Source organism: Bos indicus, chromosome 7, assembly GCF_029378745.1.
Source record: "Bos indicus isolate NIAB-ARS_2022 breed Sahiwal x Tharparkar chromosome 7, NIAB-ARS_B.indTharparkar_mat_pri_1.0, whole genome shotgun sequence".
NCBI lineage: Eukaryota > Metazoa > Chordata > Mammalia > Artiodactyla > Bovidae > Bos > Bos indicus.
In genome coordinates, this window is record NC_091766.1 from 39,654,274 (window position 1) to 39,678,046 (window position 23,773).

Here is a 23,773-nt window from a genome sequence, read left to right on the forward strand (position 1 = left end):
AGAAGGACTCAAAACCTTAAAACAAGGAATTCCTATTCTTTGATCAGATTCTGAATGTTGAATTTGCTCCTTCTGTTAATTTCTTAAAATTTCCATTTCTGTGTGTACACCCATGGCGGATGCATGTTGATGTATGGCAAAACCAACACAATATTGTAAAGTAAAAAAAAAAAAAAAATTCCATTTCTTTGACTTCAACACTTTAGACAATTTGTATATTCACCTGCTGAAGTTTTTCTCTCTAATGAAATTTTTTCTGTTCGTTTTCTTTTGCCCATTTCCCTACGTTCCCGTTTTCATTTGTGTATTTCCCTACGTTCACAACGTTGTTCCCAGCCTTAGAGAAGAAAGACTTGGAAATTTTGATTAATTGGTGCAACATGGATTACTTAAAAATAATTTTTCTCAAATGACATATATTATCCAAAAAACTGGAAAATGAGTAATAAAAATTTTAAAATTACATATATATCAATAATTTCTTTAAGTGCCAATGAAGTAAATGATTCAATAAAGAGACATAGGGTGGCTGAGAGGATAAGAAAACAAAACCCATATAAATGCTGGGGCTTCTCAAGTGGTGCAGTGCTAAAGAATCCACCTGCCAATGCAGGAAATGTAGGAGACGTGGCTTAGATCTCTAGGCTGGGAAAATCAACTGGAAAAGGAAATGGCAACCCGCGCCAGTATTCTTGTCAGAAAAGTTCCATGGACAAAAAATCCTGGTGGGATAAAAAGTCCATGGGGTTGCAAAGAGTTAGATGTGAGTGAGTGACTGAGCACATATATATATGTGCTCACATATATGCTTTATATAAGAGACTAACTTCAGAGCTAAATTTTTCACAAATAATAAATGTAAGGGACTGCAAGAAGATATTTTATGCATATGAACATTATAAGAAAGAGGGGTTGCAGTATCCATATCAGACAAAATAGACTTTAAAACAAATTTATCTTTATTACATGAGACAAAGAAGGGTATTATATAATGTGAAAGGAATCAATACAAAAAGAGAATATACTAATATATATGTATTTGCTAGTATATATGTGCCTAAGATAAGAGAAACTAAAGGATAAAGCAAATATTGACATATAAAGGGAGATATTGACAATAATACAAGAACAACAGGAAATGTTAACATCCCATTTATATCAATGGACTGATCATCTAGACAGAAAATCAACAGTGGTCTTGAATGACATGTTAGAATAGTTGTACTTAATAAATACAGGACTTTCCTGGTGGCTCAGATGGTAAAGCGTCTGCCTACAATGCAGGAGACCTGGGTTCAATCCCTGGGTCGGGAAGATCTCCTGGAGAAGGAAATGGCAACCCACTCCAGCATTCTTGCCTGGAGAATACCAGAGATGGAGAAACCTGGTTGGCTACAGTCCATGGGGTCGCAAAGAGTCGAACACGACTGAGCTACTTCACCTTCACTTTCACTTAATAAATACATATAGGAGATTCAATTTAGAAAAACAACATGACACACGTTTTTATAGTGCACATGGAGTATATACTCCAGGGTAGATCACATGATAGCCCAATAAACAAGCCTCAAATGTAAAAGCATGGAAATTGCTTTTGCATTTTTGGAGCACAAAGGTATGAAACCAGAAGCCAATTATAAGAAATAAAATGAGAAAAACACAAACATATAACTAAAAAAACACCTTATTACTAAGTAACACCATAAAAACCCAAACTAATGGGTAAATGAAGAAATCAAAGAGGAAATCAGGAAATAGTTAAAAAAATAAAAATAAGAGCACAACTTTCCAAAATCCATAGGATGCAACAAAACTGTTATGAGTAATTTTAATACCAACAAAGGTCTCAGGCAGTTCAGTTCAGTTACTCACTTGTGTCCACCTCTGCAGCCCCTTGGACCGCAGCATGCCAGGCCTCCCTGTCTATCACCAATTCCCTGACTTTACTCAAACTCATGTCCACTGAGTCAGTGTTGCCCTCCAACCATCTCATCTTCTGTCATCCCCTTCTCCCACCTTCAGTATTTCCCAACATCAGGGTCTTTTCAAATGAGTCAGTTTTTTGCATCAGGTGGCCAAAGTATTGGAGTTTCAGCTTCAACATCGGTCCTTTCAACAAATATTCAGGACTGATTTCCTTTAGAATGGACTGGTTGGATCTCCTTGTAGTCCAAGGGACTCTCAAGAGTCTTCTCCAACACTGCAGTTCAAAAGCATCAATTCTTCAGCATTCAGCTTTCTTTATAGTCCAACTCCCACTTACATACATGACTACTGTAAAAACCATAGCCTTGACTAGATAGACCTTTGTTGGCAAAGTAATGTCTCTGCTTTTTAGTCACCATCTGCAGTGATTTTGGAGCCCCCCAAAATAAAGTCTGTCACTGTTTCCCCAGCTATTTGCCATGAAGTGATGGGACCAGATGTCTTGATCTTAGTTTTCTGAATGTTGAGCTTTAAGCCAACTTTTTCACTCTCCTTTTTTACTTTCATCAAGAGGCTCTTTAGTTCTTCTTCACTTTCTGCCATAAAGGTGGTGTCATCTGCATATCTGAGGTTATTGATATTTCTCCCGGCAAACTTGATTCCAGCTTGTGCTTCATCCAGCCCAAGCGTTTCTCATGATGTACTCTGCATATAAGTTAAGTCAGAATGGCCGTCATCAAAAAGTCTACAAATAGTAAATGCTGAAGAGGGTGTGGAGGAAAGGGAACACTCTTGCACTATTGGTAGGAATGTAAATTGATACAGCCACTGTGGAAAATGGTATAGAGATTCCTTAAAAAGCTAGGAATAAGACCACTATATGATCCAGCAATCCCACTCCTCAGGCATATACCCTGAGGAAACCAAAATTGAAAAAGACACATGTATCCTAATGTTCATTGCAGCACTATTTACAATAGCTAGAACACGGAAGCAACCTAGAAGTCCATTGACAGATGAATGGATAAATAAGTTGTGGTACATATATGCAAAGGAATATTACTCAGCCATACAAAAGAACACATTTGAGTCAGTTCTGATGTGGTGGATGAACCTAGAACCTATTATACAGAGTGAAATGTGTCAGAAAGAGAAAGATAAATATTGTATTCTACAACATATATATGGAATCTAGTAGAATGGTATTGAAGAACTTATTTACAGAGCAGCAATGGAGAAACAGGCATAGAGAATAGACTTATGGACATGGGGAGAGGGGAGGAGAAGGTGAGATGTATGGAAAGAGTAACATGGAAACTTACATTACAGTATGTAAAATAGCCAATGGGAATTTGCTGTATGGCTCAGGAAACTCAAACAGGGGCTCTGTATCAACCTAGAGGGGTGGGAGGGGGAGGGAGATGGAAGGGAGGTTCAAAAGGAAAGGGATGTGTGTATACCTATGGCTGATTCATGTTGAGGTTTGACAGAAAACAAAAATTCTGTAAAGCAATTATCCTTCAATAAAAAAATAAATTAAAAAGAAAAAAAAGAGTGAAAAAGTCAGCTTAAAGATCAATATTAAAAAAACTAAAATCATGGCATCTGGGTCCTCTGCCCACGGGATTCTCCAGGCAAGAGTACTGAAGTGGGTTGTCGTGCTCTCCTCCAGGGAATCTTCCCGACTCAGAGATTGAACCTGGCCTCTTATATCTCCTGCACTGGCAGGTGGGCTCTTTACCACTATCGGCACCTGGGAAGCCCCCTCATCACCAGTTCCAAAACTTTTCATCACCTTGAGCAGAAAGTCTGTACCCACTGAGTTTCACTTCCCCCAGTCAGTTTGTGAATTGTTTTTATTTGTGAAGCACTTTTCCATTTATATTTCCATTCAACTGACACTGAGGTTTAGCCCCAGAGGCAGGTAGTAGGAATCACAGTGACAAGACAGGCAGTGCCGCTACCCTCATCTAGCATTGACAACAGACAGCTTACAGGAGAATAAATGTTTAAATAAATGATTTCAGAAGCAGTAAGAGCATCAATAAAGAGACATGGGGAAAGCAGCGTTACCCAGAGGTCTGGGGTACCTCTCTGTGCAGGTGACATCTGCGTTGTGTTCCAGTTTGGCAAGAAGGATTTGGGCATGAAAATCACTTTAGACAGAGTGAACAGCATGGGCAAAGATCCTGGCATGGGAATGAGCTTGATATGTTCAATTAGCAGTGAGAAAGCTAGTGTGGCTGAGCCAAGAGAGGGCAAGAGAGAGAGGAGATGACATTCCAGACAATCAGCAGTTCTACATCAAGGAGAGTCTTGGGGGAAGTTGAGTTTTAAATTGTGGTAAAATATAGGTCAAATAAAACGTATAATTGGAAATATTTGTATTTATTTATTTTTTGGAGGCTAATTAGTTTTAAGTGTACAGTCCAGTAGTGTTAAATATATTCACATTGCTGTGTAACCAATCTTGAGAACATGCAAAACTGAAATTCTATGTCCAGTAAACAACAGCTCTCTATTTCCATAAAATTCCCCAAATGCTGGAAGCCTCCGTTCTGCTTTCTGTCTCTAAATACTTGACTATTCTGGGTAGGCCATGTAAATGAAGTTATCTGTATTTGTTATTTTGTGACTAGCCTATTTCATTTAGTATAATATCCTTTAGGTTCATCTTTACTGTGGCATGTATCTGAATTTCCTTCTTTGATAGCCTGGAAACATTCCACTGTGTGGATGTACCACATTTGGTTTACTCATTCGTCAGAACTTTGATTTTTACACAGAGCAGGAAATATGCTAGCTGCTGGGGTACAACAGGACAAAAGTGAGCTAGATTTCCTGACTTTATGGAGGTCAATATGTGGAGAGAACAGAGACAAATAATATATGGTCACAAAGAAGGTAACCAGGTCTGTACTGGGACAAAATTGTTGTTTGTGTCCTGGACCCTTGGGTTATGGGAGAAATCATGGCCTTATAAAGGATGGTGATTTAGAAATTTTGCACCTCCCCAAAGAACAGTGCACCATTCCTACAAGGAATCTCCACCCAGGGGACACAGACTGTCTGTCCTCAAAACCCCATACCACTGTCGTGCTGGGCCACCTGCTTCAGGATGGTTGGAAAAGGGACCGGTGAATTTCATGAGCAGTTGCTCACTGTCACACTTCATTTCCTGTGCAGTGTGTGTGGGACACCATGACGATTGATAATACACCTAGAAGCATTGCATGCAGGAAATGGAAATCTGTATCCAGGATGAATGTCTATCCCAGAGAAAACAAAACACTGCCCTTTCATTGGCCAAAATGAAAGGACTGATCATCCCAAGGATTGTTCTCATCCCAAGGAAAGGACTCTGTTTTGGATCTCATTATGAATTAAAAATACCTATCTTACCTTCATTTTTCACTTTACTCAATGTAATTTGTTGAAAAAATCTGTCCCTTCCACATTGAATGATAGCACAGTTTCGCCTCACTACTTGAATTTATTGCTAAGAATTTTTATTCTTTTTTGAACTGTTCTTCATGAGCATGTATAAGCACAATAACTTAGGTGTGTTGATTTTTTATTGTGCAACTTTGCTGAATTTCCCTAGTGAGTTGAAATGTGTGCATTGGTTCTTGTGTGTCTCTGTCTGTGTCTGTGTGTAATCTGAGGGTTTCTACACATTACACCATTTCATCTGTAAAGAGGGATGATTTTTTTGCTTCTTTTTTAATATAGATTTTTTTCATATCTTTTTTCTTGCCTATTTGCTCTAGCAGGGTCCTCCTGCACTATGTTGAGTAGAAATGGCAAAAGCAGGCATCATTCTCTGAAAGAGCATCAGTGTTCTACTCTTAGCTATTACATTTATTTCTTTCCATACATTGGACCATCTTTCAGTTCAGTTCAGTCTCTCAGTGCTGTCCGACTCTTTGCGACCCGATGGACTGCAGCACGCGAGGCCTCCCTGTCCATCACCAACTCCCAGAGTTTACTCAAACCCATGTCCATTGAGTCGGTGATGCCATCCAACCATTTCATGCTCTGTTGTCCCCTCTCCTCCAGCCTTCAATCTTACCCAGCATCAGGGTCTTTTCCAATGAGTCAGTTCTTCCCATCAGATGGCCAAAATATTGGAGTTTCAGCTTCAACATCAGTCCTTCCAATGAACACCCAGGACTGATCTCCTTTAGGATGGACTGGTTGGATCTCCTTGCAGTCCAAGGGGCTCTCGAGTCTTCTCCAACACTACAGTTCAAAAGCATCAATTTTTCAGCTTTCAGCTTTCTTTATAGTCCAACTCTCACTTCCATACATGACTACTGGAAAATTCATAGCCTTGACTAGATTGACCTTTGTTGACAAAGTGATGTCTCTGATTTTTAATATGCTGTCTAGGTTGGTCATAACTTTTCTTCCAAGGAGTAAGCGTCTTTTTATTTCATGGCTGCAGTCACCATCTGCAGTGATTTTGGAGCCCAAAAAAATACAGTCTGCCACTGTTTCCAGTTTGCCATCTACTTCTCATGAAGTGATGGGACCGAATGCCATGATCTTTGTTTTCCGAATGTTGAGCTTTAAGCCAACTTTTTCACTCTCCTCTTTCACTTTCATCAAGAGGCTCTTTAGTTCTTCACTTTCTGCCGTAAGGGTGGTGTCATCTGCATATCTGAGGTTATTGATATTTCTCCCGGCAACCTTGATTCCAGCTTGTGCTTCCTCCAGCCCAGCATTTCTCATAATGTACTCTGCATAGAAGTTAAATAAGCATGGTGACAATATACAGCCTTGATGTACTCCTTTCCCGATTTGGAACCAGTCTCTTGTTCCATGTTTAGTTCTAACTGTTGCTTCTTGACTTGCATACAGATTTCTCACGAGGCAGCTCAGGTGGTCTGGTATTTCCATCTCTTTCAGAATTTTCCACAGTTTATTGTGATTCACACAGTCAAGGCTTTGGCATAATCAATAAAGCAGAAATAGATGCTTTTTTTCCTGGAACTCTCTTGCTTTTTCGATGATCCAGTGGATGTTGGCAATTGATCTGGTTCCTCTGCTCTTCTAAAACCAGCTTGAAATCTGGAAGCTCACGGTTCACATATTGCTGAAGCCTGGCTTGGAGAATTTTAAGCATTACTTTACTAGTGTGTGAGATGAGTGCAATTGTGCGGTAGTTTGAGCATTCTTTGGCATTGCCTTTCTTTTGGATTGGAATGAAAACTGCCTCTTTCCAGTCCTGTGGCCACTGATGAGTTTTCCATATTTGCTGACATATTGAGTGCAGCACTTTCACAGCATCATCTTTCAGAATTTGAAATATCTCAACTGGAATTCCATCACCTCCACTGGCTTTGTTTGTAGTGATGCTTCTTAAGGCCCACTTGACTTCACATTCCATTATGTCTGGCTCTAGGTGAGTGATCACAGGATCACGATTATCTGGGTCATGAAGATCATTTTTGTAAAGTTCTTCTGTGTATTCTTGCCACCTCTTCTTAATATCTTCTGCTTCTGTTAGGTCCCTACCATTTCTGTCCTTTATTTAGCCCATCTTTGTATGAAATGTTCCCTTGCTATCTCTAATTTTCTTGAAGAGATCTCTAGTCTTTCCCATTCTATCGTTTTCCTCTATTTCTTTGCATTAATCACTGCGGAAGGCTTTCTTATTTCTCCTTGCTATTCTTTGGAACTCTGCATTCAAATGGATATATCTTTCCTTTTCTCCTTTGCTTTTTGGTTCCCGTCTTTTCACAGCTATTTGTAAGGCTTCCTTAGACAGCCATCTTGCTTTTTTGCATTTCTTTTTCTTGAAGATGGTCTTGATTCCTGTCTCCTGTACAATGTCATGAACCTACATCCATAGTTCATCAGGCACTCTATCAGATCTAGTCCCTTAAATCCATTTCTCACATCCACTGTATAGTCATAAGGGATTTAGTGGTTTTCTCCACTTTCTTCAATTTCAGTCTGAATTTGGCAATAAGGAGTTCATGATCCCAGCCACAGTCAGCTCCCGGTCTTATTTTTGCTGACTGCATACAGCTTCTCCATCTTTGGCTGCAAAGAATATAATCAATCTGATTTCAGTGTCGACCATCTGGTGATGTCCATGTGTAGAGAATTAATCAATGACCATCTTTAGATTCCAGGAATAAATCTCATTTGGTTATTTTTCACAATCCATTTAATGTGCTGCTGCATTCAGCTAGCTAGTATGTGCTGAAGATATTTCTATTATTACTCATGAGTATATCCATCTATTGTTTTATTTTTTTATATTGTTTTCTTCTGGCTTTGGTAGAAGAGTAATACTGGCCTCATGTAATGAGTTAGAGAGAGTCCCTTCTCTTCAATTTTTGAGAAGCATTTGAGAATGATGATTATTAACTAATTTTTTTGTTTAGTGGAATGCAACAGTGGCACAAGGCTGTTCTTTATTGGAATTTTTGGATTACTGATTCAATCGTCTTACTAATTATAGGTCTATTCAGATTTTCTATTTCTTCTTGATTCAGTCTTGGATGGAATATTTTAAGAATTTGTTCCTTTTGTCTGGATTATCTAATCTGCTGATGTGCAATTGTATATAGTGTTCTCTTTGAATTCTTTGTTTCTATTATTTCAGCAGTAATGCTCACAATATTCATTTCTTATTTTGAGTAGTTGAATCTTCTGTCTTTTTTCTTGGCAATGTATTTAAAGTTTTGTCATTCTTGTGGATCTTTGCAAAGAACCATTTGTTGATTTTTTATATTGTTTTTCTCTCCTCTATTTTATTTATCTCCTAGTCAAGGCTATGGTTTTTCCAGTGGTCATGTATGGATGTGAGAGTTGGACTGTGAAGAAAGCTGAGTGCTGAAGAACTGATGCTTTTGAGCTGTGGTATTGGAGAAGACTCTTGACAGTCCCTTGGACCGCAAGGAGATCCAACCAGCCCATCCTAATAGAGATCAGTCCTGGGTGTTCATTGGAAGGACTGATGTTGAAGCTGAAACTCCAATACTTTGGCCACCTGATGCAAAGAGTTGACTCATTGGAGAAGACCCTGATGCTGGGAGGGATTGGGGGCAGGAGGAGAAGGGGACAACAGAGGATGAGATGGCTGGATGGCATACTGACTCGCTGGACATGAGTTTGGGTAAACTCTGGGAGTTGGTGATGGACAGGGAGGCCTGGCGTGCTGCAATTCATGGGGTCACAAAGAGTCGACACGACTGAGCGACTGAACTGAACTGAACTGAATCACTACGATAAATCAAGTTAGCAATTATTACCATACATGGTTACATTTTTTTCACATGATGAGAATTTGCAAGATTCCCTCTCCTGGTTACATTAAAGTATAAGGTACAATTATATTAATTATAGTCCCATGTTGTACATTATATCCCCATGAATTATTCATTTTATAACTGAAATTTGTACTTTTTTGACAATATTCATCCATGTTTGCTCAATTTCTACATCCTGGCTCAGGCAACAATCTGTTCTGTAACTCCATATGCTTGGGGTTTTTGTTTTTGTTTTCCATTTGACCAAATAGTGAGATCATATAGTATGTATCTTTTTCTCTCTGACATATTTCACTTAGCTTAATGCCCTAAAATTCACCCATTTTGTTGTAAGTGGTAAGATATTCATTCTTTCTCATGGCTGAATGATATTCAGCTTCTTTATCTTTTTAGTTCCACATAAATTTTAGAATTATTTGTTCTAGTTCTGTGAATGTCATGAGCATTTTGATAAGGATTGAAAGACTTTATATTATTGAAGTGTCAAAAAACCTAAAGAATATCCAGATATAATGCAATCCCTATCAAAGTATCCAGTATGTTTTTCACAGAACTAGGGAAAATAATCTTAAAGTTCATATAGAATCACAAAAGAATGAATTGATAAAGCAATCCTGAGAAAAAAGAATAAAGCTGGGGTTATCACCCTTCCTGACTAGACTACAACAAAGCTACAGAAATCTAAAAGCATGATACTGACCCAACAAATCTGATACATATCAGTGGAACAGAATAAAGAGTCCAGAAATAAACCAACACATCTATACTCAATTAAAGACAAAGGAGATAATAAAATACAATTTTTTCAACAAACAGTGCTGGGAAAATGGGACAGTGACATGTAAAAATATAAGATTAAAATATTCCCTCAAACCATATACAAAAACAAACTCATAATAGCTTAAAGTTCTAAAGGTAAGACCTCTCTCTCACACACACACACACACACAATACTAGAAGAGAACATAAGCTAAATATTCTTTGACATCAGTTCAGTTCAGTTCAGTTGCTCAGTCATGTCCGACTCTTTGCAACCCCATGGACTGCAGCACTCCAGGCCTCCCTGTCCATCACCAACTCCCAGAGTTTACCCAAACTCATGTCCATTGAGTCGGTGATGCCATCTCATCCTCAGTCGTTCCCTTCTCCTCCCACCTTCAATCTTTCCCAGCATCAGGGTCTTCTCCAAGGAGTCAGTTCTTCCCATCAAGTGGCCAAAGTATCAGACTTCAACTTCAACATCAGTCCTTTCAATGAACTCTCAGGACTGATCTCCTTTAGGATGGACTGGTTGGATCTCCTTGCAGTCCAAGGGACTCTCAAGAGTCTTCTCCAGCACTACAGTTCAAAATCATCAGTTCTTTGGTGCTCAGCTTTCATTATAGTCCAACTCTCATATCCATACATGATTACTGGAAAAACCATAGCCTTGATTAGACGGACCTTTGCAAAGTAATGTCTCTACTTTCCTTTGAAGATCTCCTTCTAATGCTTAAAAAAATGAAAAAACAAAAATTAATAACTAGGGCCTAAATAAACTTAAAAGCACTTTTATGGAAAAGGAAACCATTGACAAACTGAAAAGATAATCAAGTGAATGGGTGAGAATCTTTGCAAATACTGTGACCAATAAGGAGTTAATATTCAAAATATATAAACAGCTCATACATCTTAATATTTAAAAAAACCTGATTGAAAAATGGGCAGAACACCTGAGTATTTTCCCAGAGAAGAGATACAGATGACTATCAGGCACATGAAGAAATGCACAACATCACTAATTATTAGAGAAATGCAAATTAAAATAATAACAAATCAATCAAAATTTCTGAAGAAATAAAAATAAAGATTATTTAAAGAGTACTATAAAATGGAAAATTTCCTAGAGCTGAATAAATACACATGTTTGCAAAAATCAGATCCTCAGTGAGACTTGCAATTCTTCAGTCCTACTGTGGAAGTTGAAATATGTATGTCTTGAATCCTTTATTTCAAATTATCTATTTAAATCAAATATTTCACTCTATTAAGATATCTAGTTTCATTAACATTTATTGATTTCTCTGTGTAGATTTCCTATTGCAGAAATTAATTCACATCCACAGATGAAAAATAGCTGTATATTGCTAATTACATAGGGAGATAAGAATAGGTTTTAAAGAATAATTTATCCTTAAATAGCATTCAGTTCAGTTCAGTCGCTCAGTCGTGTCTGAGTCTTTGCGACCCCCATGAACTGCAGAATGCCAGGCCTCCCTGTCCATCACCAACTCCTGGAGTCCACCCAAACCTATGTCTATTGAGTCAGTGATGCCATCTAACCATTTCAGTCTCTGTTGTCCCCTTCTCCTCCTGCCCTCAATCTTTCCCAGCATCAGGGTCTTTTCAAATGAGTCAGCTCTTTGCATCAGGTGGCCAAAGTGTTGGAGTTTCAGCTTCAACATCAGTCCTTCCAATGAACACCCAGGACTGATCTCCTTTAGGATGGACTGGTTGGATCTCCTTGCAGTCCAAGGGACTCTCAACAGTCTTCCCCAACACCACAGTTCAAAAGCATCAATTCTTCAGTGCTCAGCTTTCTTCACAGTCCAACTCTCACATCCATACATGACCACTGGAAAAACTGTAGCCTTGACTAGATGGACCTTTGTTGACCAAGTAATGTCTCTGCTTTTTAATATGCTGTCTAGGTTGGTCATAACTTTCCTTCCAAGGAGTAAATGTCTTTTAATTTCATGGCTGCAATCACCATCTGTAGTGATTTTGGAGCCCCCCAAAATAAAGTCAGCCCCTGTTTCCCCATCTATTTGCCATGAAGTGATGGAACTGGATGCTATGATCTTTGGTTTCTGAATGTTGAGCTTTAAGCCAACTTTTTCACTCTCCTCTTTCACTTTCATCAAGAGGCTCTTCAGTTCTTCTTCACTTTCTGCCATAAGTGTGGTGTCATCTGCATATCTCAGGTTATTGATATTTCTCCCTGCAGTCTTGATTCCAGCTTGTGCTTCCTCCAGCCCAGCATTTCTCGTGATGTACTCTGCATATAAGTTAAATAAGTAGGGTGACAATATACAGCCTTGACGTACTCCTTTTCCTTTTTGGAACCAGTCTGTTGTTCCATGTCCAGTTCTAACTGTTGCTTCCTGACCTGCATACAGGTTTCTCAAGAGGCAGGTCAGGTGGTCTGGTACTCCCATCTCTTTCAGAATTTTCCACAGTTTATTGTGATCCACACAGTCAAAGGCTTTGGCATAGTCAATAAAGCAGAAATAGATGTTTTTCTGGAACTCTCTTGCTTTTTGGATGATCCAGCAATGTGAGGGGTCAAATGTATGTCCCTGAGTACAACACAGACTAGATCAGTGGATTCTCAAGTATCTTCTTCCATGTGTGATTCCTGGGAGGAGATGTCCCTGAAAGATCCCAGCTCCCTGTCCTGGTGGCAGGACAATGCTGGACTTTCTGTCCCTGTGGTCCTCTGATGTCACACTGAGCTAAGTAAATGCATACCTGGGACTTAGTCACAGCTGCTCTTAATTAATACACCGATTCTATTACATCAGTGGAATTTCCCTATTTATAGATAAGGAACAAGAGGCCTAAAAGAGTCATTTCCTGTCTGGAAGGAAATTTTCAAAAAATATGTGTAGCATCTTCCCACTAGCTATCTATTTTACACATGGTAGTGTATACATGTCAGTGCTACATTCACAATTTGCCCCACCATCTCCTACCCCAACTGCATCCACAAGTCCATTCTCTATGTCTGCATCTTCATTCTTTCCCTGCAGATAGGTTCATCAATTTCATTTCTTAAGATCCCATGTTTATGTGTTAATACACAATATTTGTTTTTGTCTTTGTGAGTTACTTAATTCTATATAACAAGATCTAAGCTCATCCACCTCACTACAATTGACTCAAATTTGTTCCTTTTTTGGCTGAGTAGTATTCCATTGTATACATGTACCTATTTTGTTATCCATTCCTCTGTTGATGAACATTTCAATGTGTATGTGTCCAGTTGCTTATTCATGTCTGATTCTTTGTGACCCCAAAGACTGTAGCCATCAGACTCCTCTGACTATGGAATCTTTCAGGCAAGAATACTGGAATGTGGTTGCCATTTCCTACTCCAGGGGATCTTCCCAACCAAGGAATTGAATCCACGTCTCTTATGTCTCCTGTATTGGCAGGTTAATTCTTTACCACTGTGCCACCTGGGAAGCACGTTGATGGACATTTAGGTTACTTATAAGTTCTGGCTATTGCAAACAATGCTGCAATGAACATTGGGATGCAAATGTCTTTTTGAAACATAGTTTTCTTCAGATAAATGAATGGGATTTATGAATGGGAATCCCATGAATGGGATTGCTGGGTCATACAATAGTTCTATTTTTAGCTTTTCAGGGGACCTTCACACAGTTCACATTGGCTATACAAATTTTCCCACCAATGGTATATCAAGGTTCCATTTTCTCCACACCCTCTCTATCATTTATTGTTTGTAGATTTTTTTTGATGATAGCCATTCCATCCAGTGTGAGGTGATATCTCATTGTAGCTTTGATTTGTATTTCTCTAATAATTAATGATGTTGAGCATTTTTTCACATGCTTTTTGGCCATCTGTTTGTCTTCATTGCAGAAGACATGTCAGACATTGCATTGTCTATTTACGTCTTCTGACAATTTTTTGATTGGATTCTTTTTTAATTGAGCTGCATATGCTCTTTGTATATTTTGGAGATTAATCCCTTGTAAACCGCTTTGTGCATAAATATTTTCTCCCATTCTGAGCCTTGCTGTTTTGTTTTCTTTATGATTTCCTTTGATGTGCAGAAGTTTTAAAGTTTAATTAGATCCTATTTATTTTTGTTTTTATTTTCATTACTCTAGAAGATGAATCTAAAAAGATCTTATTGTGATTTATGTCAGAGAGTGTTCTGCCTATGGTTCCCTCTAAGACTTTTTATAGTATCTGGCCTTACATTTAAATATTTAATCTATCTATAGTTTGTTTTTGTGTATGGTGTTAGTTGGTGGTGGTTTAGTCGCTAAGTCATGTTTGACTCCTGTGATCCCATGGACTGTAGCCCACTAGGTTCCTCTATCTATGGGATTCTCCAGGCAAGAATACTGGAGCCGGTTGCCATTTCCTTCTCCAGGGGATCTTCTAGGCCCAGGGATTGAACACAGGTCTCCTGCATTGCAGGCAGATTCTTTACCACTGAGCCATCTAGAAAGCCATATTTCCAGTATCTACCTTCAAAATAAGAATGCTTGGGGTGTCAAGGTAATGTTTCTAATTATACATGTGGATGTCCAGTTTTCCCAGCACCACTTTTCGAAGGGACCACCTTTTCTCCATTGTATATTCTTGCTTCCTTTTTCATAGATTACTAGAAGCGCCTGGTTCAGGCTTTAAATCCCATTTCATTGATCTGTATTTCTGTTTTGTGATACCACCATACTCTTTTGATTACTGTAGCTTTGTAGTCTACTCTGAAATCAGAGAATCCAATTCCTCCAGCTACTTTTTTTCTTTTTTTTTCTCTTTTCTTTTGAAATAAAAAGAGTGTATAGGAATCCAAGATATTGCATTGCCACACTGATTGATAAACTCTAGTCATTTTCTAGTAGCATAGTATTATGGCGTCTGTTTTACTTCTTCCTTTCCATATCTCTTTTTTTCCTTATTGAGCCTGGCTGAAGGCTTGTCAATTTTGGTTATCCTTTATGAAAATCAAGCTCTCGATTTTATTGATCTTTAGCATAGTATTATGGCATCTGTTTTACTTCTTCCTTTCCATATCTCTTTTTTTCCTTATTGAGCCTGGCTGAAGGCTTGTCAATTTTGGTTATCCTTTATGAAAATCAAGCTCTCGATTTTATTGATCTTTTCAATTTTTGGTCTGTATTTCATTTAGTTTCTACCACTATTTCCTTCTACTGACTCTGAGCTTTCTTTGTTCTACTTTTCCTAATTCTTTTGGATGGTAACTTAGGTGATTTATATGAGAATATCCTTATTCCTTGAGGTACACTTGTGTTGGTATTAAAATCACTCTTATAGGTTTTTGCTGTATCCCCCGTATTTTGGAAATTTGTGCTCTCATTTTCTTTTTTGGGGGGGGAGTATTTCCTGATTTCCTCTTTGATTTCTTCGTTTTCTCATTAGGTTTTTAATTATATGCTTTTTAGTTGCCATAGGTTTGTATTTTTCTCATTTTGTTTCCTATAGTTGCTTTCTGGTTTCATACCACTGTGCTCCAAACATGCATGATGCAGCTTCTATACTTGTAAGTTTGAGAAGACTTGTTACCTGGGCTATCATGTGATCTACCCTGGAGTATACTCCACAAGCACTATAAAAAGTGTGGTTTTTAAAAAATTTAATGTTCTTTATGTATTTATTAAGTACAGCTCTTCTAATGTCATTTAAGACCACTGTTTCCTTAGTGATTTTTTTGGTCTAGATGATTAGTCCATTGATGAAGATGAGTTGTTAACATTTCCTGTTGTTCTTGTATTATTGCTAATGTTTCCCTTCATATAAGTGAATATTTACTTTATCCTTTAGTTTCTCTTATCTTAGGTATACAAAGCAAAAGTCACTCACTCTTTGCAACCCCATGGACTTTACAGTCCATGGAATTCTCCAAGCCAGAATACTGGAGTGTAACCTTTCCCTTCTCCAGGGGATCTTCCCAGCCCAAGGATCAAACCCAGGTCTCATGCATTGCAGGCAGATTCTTCACCAGCTGAGCCACAAGGGAAGCTCTAGGTATATATATGTTAGCAAATATTTTTGGTATGTACTCTTCTTGTGTTGATTCCTTTCACATTATGTAATACACTTTGTCTTATGCAATAAAGACAAATTTTCTTTAAAGTCTATTTTTTCTGGTATGAATATTGCAACCCCCCTTTCTTATAAAGTTCACATGCATAAAATACCTTTCCATTCCCTTACATTCATTATTTGTGAAAATTTAGTCTGAAGTTAGTCTCTTATATGCAGTATATAGATATGTGTGCTAAGTTGCTCAGTCATATCTGACTCTTTGTGACCCCATGGACTATATGTAGCCTGCCAGGCTCCTCTGACAGTGGAATTTTTCAGGCAAGAATACTGGAGTGGGTTGCCACTTCCCCTTCTAGGTGATCTTCTCAACCTAGGGATTGACCTTGCATCTTCCACATTTCCTGTATTGGCAGGCAGTTTCTTTACTACTGCACCACCTGGGAACCCCACTCAGCTACCTTATGTCTCTTTATTGAATCATTTATTCCACTGGCACTTAAAGTAATTATTGATATGTATGTAGTTACTGAAATTTCATTACTCATTTTCCAGTTTTTATGGTTCTTCTAAAATCATTCAGGATAATAAATGTCATTTGAGAAAAATTATCTTTAATTAACCCATGTTGTACCACAAAATTAATCAAAATTTCCAAGTTTTTCTTCTCCAAGGCTGGGAAAAACTTTGTGAAAGTAGGAAAATGCACAAATAAAAATGGAAAAGTAGGGAAATGGACAAAAGAAAATGAACAAAAAAATCAGCAGATAGAGGGGGAAACTTAAAATAGCGAGTATACAAATTGTCTAAAGTGTTCAAATCAAAGAAATGGAAATTTTAAGAAACTAATACAAACAGCAAGTTCAACACCCAGAATCTGATCAAACAATAGGGATTCCTTGTTTTAAGGTTTTGAGTCGTTCTTCAAGGATGATTCTTCAGATCCAGAACAATTTTCCTTTTTATGACTGCCATCTGAAAGAATCTTTTCAGAGCGCTCTTTATGTCTTTATTTCTTAGACTGTAGATGAAGGGGTTCAGCATGGGTGTGACCACAGTGTACATCACTGAGGCCGTTGCACTTGAATGTGAGCTGTGGGTACCAGTAGAACTAAGGTACACTCCTAGGCTTGAACAATAATATAAGAAGACAACTGAGAGGTGCGATACACAGGTGGAAAATGCTTTATATTTCCCCTGAGGTGATGAGATTCTATGTATAGAGAATAGTATCTTAGAGTAAGAATAAAGAATACCAGCCAGGGGGCCACCACCCAACAACACTGATGTAAAATACATAAAAACATCATTAAGAAAAGTGTCACAACAGGCAAGTAGTACAACCTGTTTGATTTCACAGAAAAAGTGGGGGATTTCTAAGTCTGTACAGAAGGACAGCTGTAAGACCAGTAAGCTTTCTAACAAGGAAAACAGGGCACTAATGATCCAGCACAGCAGCACCAGCAGTCCACAGAGTCGGGGGTTCATGATGGCCGTGTAGTGCAGGGGGTGGCAGATGGCCAGGAAGCGGTCATAGGCCATCACAGTCAAAAGAAAATCATCCAGTGCTGCAAACTGCATGTAAAAATACATCTGGGCGATGCACCCTCCATAGGATATAACTTTGCTCTGGATCTGTATATTTATTAGCATCTTTAGGATTGTTGTGGTAGTGAAACAGATGTCAACAAAGGACAAGTTGGAGATGAAGAAGTACATGGGAGTGTGAAGACGGGAGTCTGAAATGACAGCCAGGATGATGAGCAGATTTCCAAACAAAGTGATCAGATACATGGAGAGGAATATTCCAAATATGAATGGTTGCAGTTCTGGTTCCACTGATAAGCCCTGAAGAAGAAATCCTGAATTTTGTGTATCATTTCCTGGTACCATGTGCTGGTGTTGATGACTAAGAATAAAAAATACATATATAATTTTGCACAAATAAGTATTATTATTTAAAATGCTACATTGTATATTTTAAACCATATATATATAAAGTAAATATATATAAAACATTTAATAGATGTTTTACAACATCTCTGACTAGGAATTCTGTTAGAGAGAGAGGAAATATACAGACTTGTTGGAAAGTCTGTACAGACTGAGTAGGAAATATACAGACTAAGTAGGAAAAGTTATCTAAAGTCCTCAGGTAGTCCTATATAGATGGTTATATGGAGAAAATTTTCAGACTTTCTCCCAAGGAATCATGCATTAAACAGTTGTAATGAGAAATATTTTATGCATTTGAGGAACATATGGTGAGTACTGGCCATTTTCTAGGCATAAGATTGTGAGAAACAAAAGCCAAATGATATAATGACAGTGAAAAAATGTCATGTGACATAGTGACATATGTGAAGATAGAAAAACCGGTATAAAAACAGTGGATGAGGGTGTTATTTATTACTGAGAATTCAGGAAGACCTAAAAATGATGAAGACAAAGTTATAAAGCTAATGATAGTTATTAATATATATGCATCTAAAACAGAAGAACTGACATGTATAAGGCGGTTTTTGAGATCTAAATGGAGAAAGCTGACAGCAACACAAGAAGAGTAGTGGATTTTAACACCCTGCTTACATAGCGAATAGATCATTGAAACATAAAGTCAACAGGAAATAGTAGCCTTATATGAAACATTGGGTCGGAAGGACACATTCTTCTTAAGTGCAAATGGACCTTTCTCAAGAGTAGACCATGTACTGGGAAACAATACAAGTCTTAATAAATTTAGAAGATTAACATTATATCAAGCATTTTCTGATCACAATGGTATGAAACTATAAGACAACTATAAGAAAAAGTTGGACAAATCATAAATATATGCATGTCAAACAATGTGCTACTTAACGATTGGAATATTACAAATCAAAGGAGTCATAAAATTTATGTATACAAATAAAAATGAATGTATGACATACTTACACCATTGTGATAAAACAAACTTAGTAATAAGAGAGAATTGTATAGTAATCCTTATCTACCACAAGAAACAAGAAAGATCTAAACAAACAATCTAACTTTATATCTAAAAGAATATAGAAAAGGAGCAAAGAGCCAAAAGTTAGTAAAAGAAAGAACATAAGAAAAATCAAAGCAGAAATAAATTCTTCCAAAAAATTAAAAGAGAGAAGACCATCCTTATGAATTTTGTGAGGCCAACCTTATCCTGATACCAAAACCAGACCATGACAACAAGGAAAACAAGCAAATTATAGCCCACTATTTCTGATAAATGTAGAACAAAAAGTCTCAACAAAATACTAGCAACTGAATAAAAAAATACCTTAAAAGGACCACACACCATTATTAAGTGGGATTTGTTCCTGGGATGCAAGGATGGTCTAACATCTGAAAAGTAGTCAACATGAAAATCCATAATAAACTAATGAAGAATAAATACCATATATAACAATATGGATGTTATAATGCAAACACAGAAGATCTTGCAGAACACCAGCTGAGAATAGGCATGAGTACCTGACCACCAGAAAAGAATACATAGTACCACCCAAAATTTGGTAGGACAAAGTAAATGGGAGAAAAAGAGGAGAGTGAGCAGAACTGCATCTGCACCTGGGGGCTGGGGGAACTGAACCAGGGGGTCAGATCCCCACATTGCGGCAATGGTTTGGGAAGGAGGAGAAACACTTGAGGCTGTTGGAGAGTGAAACAGCTGATCTGTGACAGTCTGCATGGAATGAGAATCACACAGACCATCCTTGTTGCAGCCATATTTACCTCAGACAGAGACGCAAGTCCCTTAGAAAGCACAGCTGTTGGAGCTGGAGTGTAGAGATCCGAGAGCAACCCCAGGGAGAGGTCTGCTATTGACTGCAGGATAGATGGCCCAGCGGGATGTAAGGAAGGAGATCACAGTGGGAAGTGCCTGTGGAGGAAAATCCAGCAGCCATGAAGGCAAAGTGATACTGCTGAGTCATGTGTAGGGGGTGGAGCCATCACTGTAGCCTCTTTCTCCCCATAGGGCCAGGACCAGCAGCTGAACAATAGAGAAAGACCCCAGAAAGGCTGGCCCGTTATGAGCCTGATGCACTGAGCAAAAGACAAGGCCCCAGGAGGAGGGGATTTTAAGTGCCTCATGCACCAAACAGCAGAGAAGGACCCCAGCCAGAGAAGGACGCTTTAAGTCCCTGAATGGGCCGAGCAACAGAGAAGGATCAGCCAAAGAGGCCCTCTGATTTCCAGCTGCCAGAGGCTAGAAAAATCCTCTGATAGGGCCATAGCTCCTGTGGCTGAGGGAGTTGGTATCCCTGCACACTTAGTGCTGCCAGGGTCCCTGTGATCCAAGCAGCTGCAACACCTCCACTCTTGGGGCAGAGCTGCCAAAGGCTAGGGGGGAAAAAAAACAACACCCTAATAGTGCCATATCTCCTTGCCAATGTGCCTTGACAAAGCCACCTGTGCCTTTACTCACCTGGCATTGATAGGGTCTCCATGATACAAACAACCATCCCTCTATGCTTGATCTCTACTGGGACAGAAATTCCAGAGGCTAGAAAAACCCTAAGAGCACTGTAATTCCTGCTGCCCTAGCTGCTGGCTCCTCTGAGTACTTGGTGCTGCCAGGGCTTCGGCAATCCCAGCAGCTGTGCCACCTCCACGCCTGGTCCTCGCAGGGGCAGACCCAGGTCCAGCAGGGCAGCCTCAGAAGCAAACCCTGTGGAAAACTCACATGCAGAGGTGAAGATAAAATGGCAATTGAAACCCAGGGGCAGTGTGGCTGAGCAAGATGACCCAAAATCTTCCCACCAGCTGTATAAGCTGCAGATTCAATTGACACAATCAACTAAGCAGACTGTGTCTATGGAATACATAAAAGGACAATGACAGTTTCCACAAAAGAAAATGCACTAGCTCTGGCAGCTGTGAACATTGTAGGCAAGAACACACAGGCGTAAAACCAGATTAGAGTCTGAGCTGCCCCCACACTGGTCCAGAGACCAGCCCAGTATTGGAGGGCAATTGAGGGAGATGAGGTGGACTGTGATTCTCAGCAAGGGAAAGGATGGTGACAACTGCTGCTGCTGCTCAGTCACTTGAGTCGTGTCCGACTCTGTGCAACCCCATAGATGGCAGTCCACCAGGCTCCCCCGTTCCTGGTATTCTCCAGGCAAGAACACTGAGATTCAAGAAAAACATCTATTATTATATTTTGACTTGTTCTGTAGTTGCTACTGGTGTTTTCTTTTTTTTTTTCATTTTTTTCTGTTGCTGTAGTTGTTTATTTTATTAGTACTATTAAAGCTATTTAAGCTTTTGAGAATTTTTTTAATCACACTTTTTATTTCTTTTGTATACTTCTGCCTCTATCTGGGCCTTTTGCAGTTCTATGGGGTTTTTATTTTTAAATTTTTAAATATTTAAAATTTATGATGATTATTCTATATTTATTCTTTTGTGTGCTTTTATTATTGTTCTTTTCCCACTGTAGTTATTCCTTAATATATATACATTTTCTTTATCTACCTCTATTTAACTTTGCTTTTCTAGTCTTTCTTTTTTTCCTTTTCTTTCTTTTTCACACGATGTTGGTTAGTTTTTGTTTTCATTGCTTTATTCCCCAGCTGGCACCTGCTTTGGTTTTGTTTTCCAGTTTGTCCTTTAGTTAGTTTTGTTTTTAACTGGTTGATATCAATTTTGGTTTCCTTTGTTTGCCAAGTCAATCTGTTGTACTTATTATTTTTTGAACTGTCTGGTTTTGTTTATGTGTGTAAATGTGTGTGTATATTCCATTATTTTTGTTATTATTTGCCCGAGTTAGTATTTGCCATTTGTCCGGGGGTTCTTTTGTTTCTTGTTTTTGTTTTGGTGTGTTTGTTTTAATTCCCTTTAATGCCATAAAAAAACCACCTGTTGAATCCCCATTCCATGGCCAGAAATCAGGCCCTGAGTTTTTGGAGTGAGAGGACTGACTCCAAGACCCTAGACTGCCAGAGAACTCCTAATCCCAGGGAGTATTAATTAGTGAGAATTCCCACAAAGGCCTCCACCTGTATACAAGAACCAGCATTACCCAACTGCCACCAGGACTCTCTGCAGGGTGCCTCACCCAAACAACAAACAAAATAAAAACACAAACCCAATGATCAGCAGACAGGACGACCACCCCACACAGCCCTGCCCCTCAGATGGGGAAAACAAAACAAAGCACAACAACAACTCACCTCCTCCCACCAGAACACAAGCACAAGTCACACCCAACACAAAGCCTACACAAACCAAGGGACCAACCTTATCCACCAAGGGCAGAAATCAAAAGGAAGAAGGAGTTCAGCCTTAAAGCCTGGGATAGAAGTGAAGTGAAGTGAAGTGAAGTCGCTCAGTTGTGTCCAACTCTTTGCGACCCGATGGACTGTAGCCCACCAGGCTCCTTGGTCCATGGGATTTTCAAGGCATGAATACTGGAGTGGGTTGTCATTTCTTTCTCCAGGGGATCTTCCCGACCCAGGGATTGAACCCAGGTCTCCCACATTGTAGGCAGACGCTGTACCGTCTGAGCTACCAGGGAAGCCCAAAATAAGGAGACCTCAAACACAATTTTTTTTTGAAAAGAAAAAAAAAAAAAGGCAGAAAAATATAGTGCAAATGAAGGAAAAAGCTAGAAACCCACAAGACCAAATAAACAAAGAGGAAATAGGGAAGCTACCTGAAAAATAATTCAGAGTAATGATAGTAAGGATGATCCAAAACCTTTAAAATAGAATGGAGAAAATGCGAGGATCAATTAACACATTTAACAAAGACCTAGAAGAAATAAACAGACAGAAAACACAGTTACTGAAATTGAAAATACTCTGGAAAAGATCAATAGCAGAATATCTGAGGCAGAAGAACAGATAAGTGAGCTGGAAGATATAGAATGGTGGAAATAACTGCCAAAGAGCGGAATAAAGGAAAACGAATGAAGAGAACTGTGGATAGTCTCAGGGACCTCTGGGACAATATTAAATGCACCAACATTTGAATTACAGGAGTTCAGAAGAAGAAGAGAAAAAGAAAGGGTCTGAGAAAATTTTTGAAGTGACTATAGTCAAAAATATCCCAAATATGGGAAAGGAAATAGTCAATCAAGTCCAAGAAGCATAGAAAATCCCATACAAGATAAACCCAAGGAGGAAAATTGCCAAGACACATACTAATCAAACTAACAAAGACTAAACACAAAGAAAGAATATTAAAAGCAGCAAGGGAAAAGCAACAAGTAATATACAAGGGAAACCCTGTATGATTAACGGCTTATCTTTCAGCAGAAATTCTGCTGGCTGGCCAAAAGAGAATGAAAAAATATACTTAAAGTACAGAAAGGGAAAAATCTACAACCAAGATTACTGTACCTGGCAAGGATCTCATTCATAATTGATGAAGAAATCAAAAACTTTACAGACAAGAAAAAGTTAAGAGAATTTAGTACCACCAAACCAGCTTTACAACAAATGTAAAAGGGACTTATATAGACAGGATTTACAAGAGAAGGAAAGACCTACAAAGATAAACCCCAAACAATTAAGAAAATGACAATAAAAACATTACTTTAAATGTAAATGAATTAAATGTCCCAACCAAAAGACAAAGACTGGCTGAACGGATACAAACACAAGAACATATGACATATACTGTCTACAACAGACCCACTTCAGACCCAGAGACACATACAGACTGAATGTGAGAGGATGAAAGAAGATATTCCATGCAAATGGAAATCAAAAGAAAGCTGGAATAGCAAT

At 38.6% G+C, this 23,773-nt stretch overlaps 1 protein-coding gene across 1 annotated transcript; it reads right to left on the minus strand.

Moving 5' to 3' along the window:
- Positions 1 to 16,943: 16,943 nt before the first annotated feature.
- LOC109560998 (olfactory receptor 7A17-like) lies at positions 16,944 to 17,912 on the minus strand. The gene has a single exon (XM_019963430.2). The coding sequence runs from the start codon at positions 17,910 to 17,912 to the stop codon at positions 16,944 to 16,946; it is 969 nt and encodes a 322-aa protein (XP_019818989.2).
- Positions 17,913 to 23,773: the final 5,861 nt, after the last annotated feature.